Consider the following 9,079-nt stretch of genomic DNA (forward strand, 5'->3'; position numbering starts at 1 on the left):
AGTTCCTTTATTTGGGGACAGTGCCTAGGCCAGGTTGGTGAGAAGAAACAGGCACAAAATTCAGGTGCCTGGGTTGCCCAGCAGGGATGATGGATGAGACACCAGGTGGTTGAAGGAGGCTCTCAGCTGCAGGTGCCAGGCCCGGAACGGGAAGGCATGTCAGACTTTGGGCACTGAGCCTGCTCGATGCCCACAGGGGCCAAATATTGGTGGCCAAAGTTTTTCCCACCCAAAGTGCCTACAAGGAACCAAGGGGGCAGCCTCTGCATCCCTCTTCCCCTCAGGATGGAGTCTGGGCCCAAGGGGGTCAGATTCTGCAGAGGCCAGACAGTACATCTGGTGAGGTGACCCTGCCTCAGCTGGCTGAGGACCCCCATCCCCCAGAGAGTAGGCAGCAGCTGGAAGACAAACACTTCAATGCAAGCTGCGGCGACCCATCCCAGAGCACACAGCACACGGGCGCCTCAGACACAGCTCTCCTTCCCAGAGGAAAACCAAAGTGGACACACAGCCCCGTCTCCTGCCCATGGCCACAGAACTGCAGGCCACAGACTTGCCTGGGCAATCACCTACTGGTTCTCCTCCCTGCTGGCAGCATGAGGGGATAAAGAGACAATTGGCTCAGCTGGGCTCCCAGACCACTGGCCCAGGCTGAGTCCTAGTCCCAGCTAATATCCTTCAGAGAGAGCCCCCAAGTGGAGGAGAGGAGAGGGGTGTGGCTCCTTGTCCTTAGGGATGCCCCAGGAAGACAGCTCCCTGGGCACTGAAGGGGCACTGCAGGGCAGGATGGGGAGGGGGAAGTAAACTGGGACCCCAACTCCACTGCTGGCAGGTACTCACAGTGTCTGATAGGTGCTGTCCTTGGCTTTGAGGAAGCGCAGCACAAAGAAAGCTACTGCCTGCAGGCTTAGCACCAGCACGACACCCCCGATAAAGCTGGCCCCATCAAAGCCAGGGCTATGGGCTTCAGGGACCGAGGGGCTCCCTGCAGGGTCAAGGCAGGGTAAAAAGAGGTCATAATCCCACCTCCATAACTGGCGGGCCTCAAGGCCCTAGCCCTCACTATGTGGTCCTTGAACTCTAGACTCTGAAATTCAGCCCAGACCCTGCAGGCAGCTAGGAAGTACCTGGTGGGAGGGACAGTGGCCAGGGAGGGTGGGGCCGTGTTCAGTCCTGGCTGTACTCCTGGATTGCTCTGGCTTTACACCACACACACCCTCTTTGGGCCTCCTGGTCACATGGGCCCATTGGGTTGGAACAGATGGTGGTGGCTGAGCTCTCCTCCAGCCTCTTTGTCTCTCATTAGACCAACAGGGTTGGAGGTGGATCCAGAACTTGGGCATCCAGACCCCTCAGCCCGGAATCCCTTTCAGCCTTGATTCTCAGGGTTTAGGGCTCACATATAGATGATGCGGTCCTTTTCAGGACTCCTAAGTCCTGAGACCTCAGCATCACCCAATATCAGAGCCCTTACTCAGGGAGGAAAGGGGCAGAGGGGAAAGTGGAGGTCCAGAGTCAGCAACCCGGCTGAGCTCATGCCAGAGGAATCAGCCTGAGGGTCACACTTGGCCAAAGTTGCCTCACAGTTAGAGCCAGACTTATACAGGGTCCCCTGATCCTTTCCTTTCTGGGCCATGGTTGCCAGGCTGTGCCTGGGTGGCTCCCAGCTGAGCCATATTACCCATCAACTCTGACTGGGGATTCGATTTCAGGCCCTGGGCCAGATGCTTAGGACAGGGCAGTCTGGTGGGTGGAAGATCATTCTGGGACAGTGGACAGGGGCCTAACCATGAGCTGGGTCCACCTCCTGGAGGCTATAAGAGGTACAAAGGGTCTGGGAATATGAAGAGGGGTGGTCCTGGCTGCAGCTTAAGGAGCCCCAGAGGCAGGGCAGCTAGGGGTAGAGGAGCAGAAAAGGGAGAAATGAGCTGCACAAGGCCGATCTGGGGCTTGAGCCGAGGAGCTGAGCCATCAATAATGCAGCCTTTGAGATCGGTTTCCGGCTTTAATTAACCAAGAGCCTCTCCAGCCATCCCTGCCAAGTCTGGTGACCTCCAGGCTCTGAGGGGCAGTGGGAAATGGGGCTGGGGTAGGGGTTTTCTTGCCTCTGCTCAGCCAGGAAACTGCTTTATGACCCTCTTTGAGCCTGGCAGTTGCAGTAGGACATCTCATCAGCAACCTGAGCCAGGTCCTGAAGGGTCACCCTGAGTTCCCAGAACTAGGGAGGGATAGGCACCATGAACATTTCTTCACCTCAGTGAGTCAGACACTGAAGTAGCACTATGCAGCCTCTCATAAAATCCACACAGCAACACTGTGAGGTAGGTACCATCCAGCCCATTTCATGGATGTTGAAACGGGCTAGAGGGAAATGTCACAAGTTGATGTCACAGGGCATGTCAATACCTCAGCCCAGATCTGTCTTTCCCTATACCTCTGGTCTTCCCGCTACCCCCTCCCCTGGGTAGAACCCACCTGTTGTGATCATCTTCGGTTCATCAGTGGGGTGGTGGTGGGCAGCTGAGGAGATGGGGAATCCATGACCAAACAGCTCTCCTACCCCACCTCCTGACCCCAGCCCCACCCACAGATGGACTTCTGATTCAGATCCAGCCCCTCTCTGCTCCAGACACCTGACATATGTGGGACCCTTAGTCACACAGTTCCCTCCTGCTGCCAGATGTGCCCTCTCTCCAGTTCTACCTTCAGGGCTCATCTCTGATGTCACTTCCTTCAGGAAGGCCCCTCCATTCCCTTCTGAACTTCCTAAACCCTTATTATGCCTTAAATCAGAAGCGCTAATGCCCCATCCCTTCCACACACCTGTGATTTTCAGATAAGAGAACAGGCCAGAGCAGGGAAGGGACTTCTTAGTGAGCTAAAGACAATTGAAACTGAACCCAAATGTTGGAGGGCATAGTCCACTCCCCAAGAGAAACTGGTTCCTCCTGGGGGGCAGGCTATGGCTGGGGAGACCTCAGCCCCCTCCTTCCAACTTGGCTGAGGCCAGTGGAAGCTGCCTTACCTGGACACGACTCTGAGCGGTTATAGACAGAGCAACCTTCCTTGACCACCTCGGCTGGGGCCACACAGTGTCCTGGTGGGAGAAGGTGCAAGGGGGAGGTTTTGGGGAGAGGGGCCATGGCCCTGGGGTGCAGAACTGGGTACACTCAGCTTGGGAAGGTCTCAGCTGCGTACCTGGCTCCTCTGGCTGACACTGTTCCCACACACAGCCCGAGAGGTTGTGCGCTCTGTCCCCCTCCACACAATGCTCACAAAACTCCAGTTGTTTGCAGCCTCCTTGGACAGCTGGCCAGATGTTCAGGCGGATCAGGGCTCCTCGCCCAAAGCCTCGAGCTCCTTTACCTGGGAGTGTGGTGGGAATGGGAAGGGAGCAACTTCTCAAAGTCAAGCTGCATCACCTACCCACCTCCGCCCCCAGTACTGGGCTTTCACCCCCTGCACACACCTGGAGCTTCCACAAGTGCATGATTATGCTCCCCTAGAACCTCCCCTACCTTCATTTACCCACAGCCCTGTCCCCCTCCCTTTGCATACACCTAGGCCACCACCATACTCCTGGGAGCCACCCCCCCAGCACACCTGGAGCCTATATATCACACAGGGCTCCACGCACAGCTAGAGCCCCCTTCTCCCACCCCAGGAGCTCAGTACACGTCTGGAAAGTCCCCCATTCCACAGCCCAGACTGCTCCTAGGAAGGCAGCTGGGTGAGGGGCATGCTCCACCTGCCCCTGTCTGGGCTCGGCAAGTTACCAGCCACAGCAAGCTGGGCACACAGGAGGAGGCAGCAGCAGCCGCCACAGAGGGCAGCCCGAACGGTGCGGGATCCCGGCACGGCCATGGGCACCGGGGTGGGGGATAGGGGTCGCCGGACAGCTGGAGTGTTGCGTCCCTTCTGGACTGGGCTCAGCGGAGCTTGTAAGGAGCGAGACCTGGGCAACCGGGGCGTGGCCAGGTGGGGGCGTGGTCAGGTCATTCCGGGGCGGGGCCAGTGATAGAGCGCTGGGCTCGCCGGTCCGCCAGGAAGCCAGGGGAAGGCGAGGCAGATAGGGGTGTGGCTAGTGAACGCCACTTGGTGGCCTGAGTTCAGCAATCTGGGGCGGGGCGTGGACAAAGCGGGCGGGGTCTATGGGAGACTTCTTGAAAACGTGGTTACTGGGTGTCCCCAAGGCTAGCATGGTGAAAACTTTGTTAAGTAGTGACTGTGTTTTTCCCTGCTTCATAGATGAGAAAACTGAAGTTCAGAAAAGGTGACTAATCAGAGGTCACAGAGTTAGTGGCAAAATCTGGATTTGAATCGATGTCACTTTTCTCTGCATTCAGGCTCAGTGCAGGCCAGGCGTTGCCAGGTTCACTCTCTAACCAGGGCCCCTGACCGCTGGGACGGGCCTCAGCTCGCCCCTCGCCTCTAGTTAACCAGGCCTAGCTTTGGTGACCCTCTCCATCTTGCTTCAGCCCTTGTATCCTGTTCTCTATACCCTTCAACCCCCGTGTCTGCCTCCAGCCCACCACACCTTCTGGCCAATTCATGGGTCATGCCACTGGTAGGTCAACTGGGCCTTTCAGTAGCCTTCCCCATAGCCACCTCTCCTGCTCTGGGACCAGCTTCTTTGGGCTCCCTCCCTCCACAACCACTTCTCAAACTCCTTAAGGGGCACCACCTCCTCCTTTTCTCCATCTTCCTCCTCCTCCCCCACCTGCTTCTCCTCCTAACCCTCTCTTAGTGGAGGGTGGCCCAGGTGAGTCCTGAGTCCTGTTCCACACTCTTCTGTGGTCATCTTGGCAATTCCTCTGCCATCGGCTTCCATTTAAAAGCCAGCAGGCTAGTTCTGGCCCCGCAGCTCCCATACCTGTAACTAATAACACCAGTCAGCAATTATCAACCCCTTACATCTAGAAGAATGTCCATTTTAAGAGCTTTTACTCCCAATTTCTCCTCTAATGTCCACAATTATCCTCTAGGCGTAGGTTTTGTCACCCCAAATTTGCAGGCTGCTAGGGGACACACAGTTCCCAACTCAGCAGGCCAGGATTGAATGATGCTGGAAGCCTCTCTCTCCTCTACTGTGCCTCTGGTGAGTCCATCCACTTCCTGGACACCTCCACCTAAGTGTTTCTCAGGACTCTAAAACTGCCTGGTCCCTGCTCCCCACGCAAGGAGACCACATTGTTCTTCCCAGTTGCCCAGATTGGAAACCAAGTCTCATCTTCACCCCTCCCTCTGCCTTGAACACCCAGATTAAATCCTTCAGGTCCTGTGCCCTTGCCCTCCTTCTCCAGACTCTCAGTCTCCAGGCTTCTCCTACTCTGACTCTCACAGTGCACCTGAAACCATACATTTGACCATGTCTCTTCTAGCTAACTTTTCAACAATGGCTTGGCCTCCACAACCCTTTGATTCCTCGATCTAGAAGTCTCTCTAGCCTGTCTTGGGCTCTCCTCATCACCTTCCACACTCTAACGAGACAGAACAGACTTGGTGCCTACAGCTCAAGCAGCTAAGGAGCCACATACACCAGAGCTGGTGGGTTCAAATCCAGCCCAGGCCTGCCAAACAACTACAACCAAAAAATAGCTGAGCATTGTGGTAGGCGCCTGTAGTCCCAGCTACTTGGAAGGCTGAGGCAAGAGAATTGCTTAAGCCCAGGAATTGGAGGTTGCTGTGAGTTGTGATGCCATGGCATTCTACCCAGGGCGACAGCTTGAGGCTCTGTCTCAAAAAAAAAAGAGAGAGAGAGAGAGAGAGAGAGATAGAACAGCATCTCACCCTCCCCCTTCATGCCTTCTGGCCTTTATCCCAGCTGCTATCTCCCCTACAGGGTCCTCCTCCAGCCCAACTCCACCTAACTACTCCTTCAAGACACCACTAAAAGCTTCCTCTTGCAGCTTTCTGTGACTATCTCAGAACAAAGCTGATCTGCTATAGCACTTGTCTCAGCTAGAGAATTTCTGTAGGGCCCCCCTAGCAGAGTTTCTGCTCCGGTCTGTTCACCACTCAGCAGAGTGATCCTTTGCAAACATAAGTCAGACTGTATTACTCTCCTCCTTAAACCCATTGGCTTCTCATCACTCTCTTCAACCACATGATCTTGCCCACCTCACTTAGCTCACGCCCTTTTCTTCCCCTTTGCTGATTCAGCTCCAGACACACTGGCCTTCTCTCTAAACCTCAAGCCCATCAACCCCCAAACTCTTTTATTCTCTCTTAAAGTGACCTACTCCATGACCTACCTACCTCGAAGAGGCCTCCTGTTTATTCTACATTACAACACCTACACCTGCTCTTTCCTTCAAAATATATATCAAATGTATAATATAATTAATTAGTCCTTTTTTCTGGCTAAAGGCAGGAACCAGACTGCACCATGTTGTGACTGTGTACATGTTTGTCTGCCCCACTGGTCTTTGAGACCCTCAAAGGCTCCCTGCTTGATATCATATTAGGTATCTATTTGTAGATTGCACATCTCTCCCCTTTACAAGGGAAGCTCCCTGAAGAAGGCAAGGATTTTTGTTCACTGATGCATCCTCTGTGCCTGGCAACTAGTAGATGCTCAATAAACATTTATTGATTGTTGAAAATGCAGGATTGTGCCCAGATCATCCCTCTGAACCTTGCATCCACTGAAATCCAAGCCCTGGGGAACTTGCAGTGAATATTGGCTGAATGAGTGGGTCTGTGCTAAGAATGCAATGTCCAATCCCTGGGTCTTGGACGAGAGGCTCATATGTGGAGATTCTCTCTCTCTCTTTCTTTCACACATTCCTCCTTTAAGAATTTAGGCCCGTGACTCAGTGGGTAGGATGCCGGCCACATACACCCAGGCTAGCAGGTTCAAACCTGGCCCAGGCCAGCTACACAGCAATGACAACTACAGCAGGAAAATGGTCGGGTTCAGTGCGGCGGGCGGCACGAGAATCGCTTAAGCTCACGAGTTTGAGGTTACTGTGAGCTGTGACGCCACAACACCCTACCGAGGGCGACATAGAGTCTAAAAAAAAAAAAGGACGGCTCACCTGGAAGTCATGCTCAGAGCCATCTGGTGGCCATCTGGGAAACTGCAGGTATAGTCAGCCCTATTCAACTTTACCCCTCAGCCTTTGGGGGACAGGGTGACAGGTAGGCTAGAAAGGAAGGCACAATGGACTTGGTTACAGTGGACCTGACTTCATCTTCCAGCTCTGCCATGTGATTTGAGGCAAGTCCCTTGGCTTCTCTGGGTTTCACCTATGAAATGGGGGAACATAGTCCCTTAACTTTGCAGAGTTGTTATATAAGCACTGGGCTCTGGTCTGGCCCCTGGTAGGTGGCAAGGAAGCAAGGAGGTAGGGGCAGAGGGCATGAGGAGAACAGGAAGGAGTGCTGCTACATCCTTAGAGCAGGTGTTCACGGAGAGAAGAAGTGATGGCTTCGGGTGGCGCTTGTGGCTCAAAGGAGTAGGGCGCCAGCCCCATATGCTGGAGGTGGCAGGTTCAGACCCAGCCCTGGCCAAAAACTGCAAGAAGCGATGGCTTCGATTGTCCTGATGGCATGAGCAGAGAGAACACAGGTGAAAATCCATAGCCCCACCTTAGTCTCTTGAGTTTCTGGAGTTTCTCAGAGTTAGAAATATCATTGAACTCTTTTCCTCCATGGTTCCTGAGGATCAACCTCCATTGTGAATGACAGGGTAATTATCGGGATCAGGAAGTTCATGACCAACTGACTACTTCAGCAGAAACAAATGGTCACAGTGATCAATATCCTTCACCCTCGGAAGGCAATAATCCATGAGCCAGAAATTGGAAAGAAAACTCATCAAAATGTACAAGATCACATCTTTGCATTTAGATTCAGAATCCTTTTTGGGTGGTGGTGAGACAGCTGGCTTGGGCATGATCTGCAATTCCTTGGATTATGCAAAGAAAAATTAACCCAAACACAGATTTGCAAGTCATGGCTTGTATGAGAAGAAAACACTAAAACAACACAAGAACAGAATGAAGATGGTCACCGGACCACCCAAGGACAGTGTTGGAGCAGACAGGCAAAAAGGTTCTGCAATGACTTTATCTGCAGTGATGGTGCAGAGTTTTCACCAGAGGATCAATAAACTATGAAGACTTTTAAAAAATCATTGCTAGTTTGTCAAAGGGTTAAAGTTAGAAAAATAATAATAAAAGTCATTGCCACTCAGAACAGCAGAAGATTGTCTCTGATAAAAACCCCCCTTTATTCCAACCTTCTCCCTTCTCTGAGATACCCACAGGGCTCTGTGGGGACCCAGCTTTGATATAGGGGAGAAAGTGGATACCTGAGCCTTGGAATATGGATGCCCTTGTACCCTACCTCTCTGACATCCCCACTTTCCTTAACACCAGACAAACTACTGTTCTCTCTGTGCTTTTCTTCTTTTATTCTGGCTGCTCCTTTTTAGTTTAATCATCCAGACAAAAAATAGCTGTTGAACACTGATCACATGTCAGGCTCTATTCTCCAGCAGAAAACAGGACATAGTCACTACCCTAATGGAAATTATGTTCTAGTGGGCTGACACGTAGCACAAACAAATGTGAGTAAACATATGATTTCAGGAGGGCTTCATGCTCTGGAAACTAATAACTCAAGAGAAGGGGAGGAAGAGTGATGAGCAGGAGAGTGGTAATCTGGGGTGGAGTTCAGGGAAGCCTGTTTCAGAGGAGACTTGGGAGCTGAGATCTGGATGAAGAGGAGGGTCTTAGGCAGAGGGAATGGCCAGTGCAAAGGGCCAGGCACAGAAGCAGCCTTGTCCACACTCTGTGCCTTTAATGGCGGAGGAGTCTCTGAGGCCCCTCCACCTACCTGCTCTGCTTCCTCTCCCAGGAGATGTCATCCAGGTGTGAGCTGCATGCCTGTGCCTCCCAGGGCACCTTCATTGGCTAGCTATACCATTCACAGCCAGCATAGCCAGTGCTGATGATATGCAGCACCCCCCATAGGGCAGGTACTAATGTTACCCCTATTTTACAGATGAGGAAATAGGCACAGAGAGCTGAAGAAACTTCCCGGAGTCACAGGGCTAGAAAACAGGAACGGG

General features: G+C 52.9%; 1 protein-coding gene across 1 annotated transcript; it reads right to left on the reverse strand.

The window, feature by feature from the left end:
• Positions 1-836: 836 nt before the first annotated feature.
• Positions 837-3,864, reverse strand: CD164L2 (CD164 molecule like 2). Its single transcript, XM_003799818.1, has 5 exons — positions 3,777-3,864; positions 3,199-3,366; positions 3,026-3,097; positions 2,476-2,520; positions 837-985 (listed from the first exon to the last, which is right to left on the reverse strand). The coding sequence occupies exons 1-5, from the start codon at positions 3,862-3,864 to the stop codon at positions 837-839; spliced, it is 522 nt and encodes a 173-aa protein (XP_003799866.1).
• Between the last annotated feature and the right edge of the window lie 5,215 nt (positions 3,865-9,079).

Source organism: Otolemur garnettii, unplaced genomic scaffold (genome assembly GCF_000181295.1).
Source record: "Otolemur garnettii isolate 467f Iridium unplaced genomic scaffold, OtoGar3 scaffold00156, whole genome shotgun sequence".
NCBI lineage: Eukaryota > Metazoa > Chordata > Mammalia > Primates > Galagidae > Otolemur > Otolemur garnettii.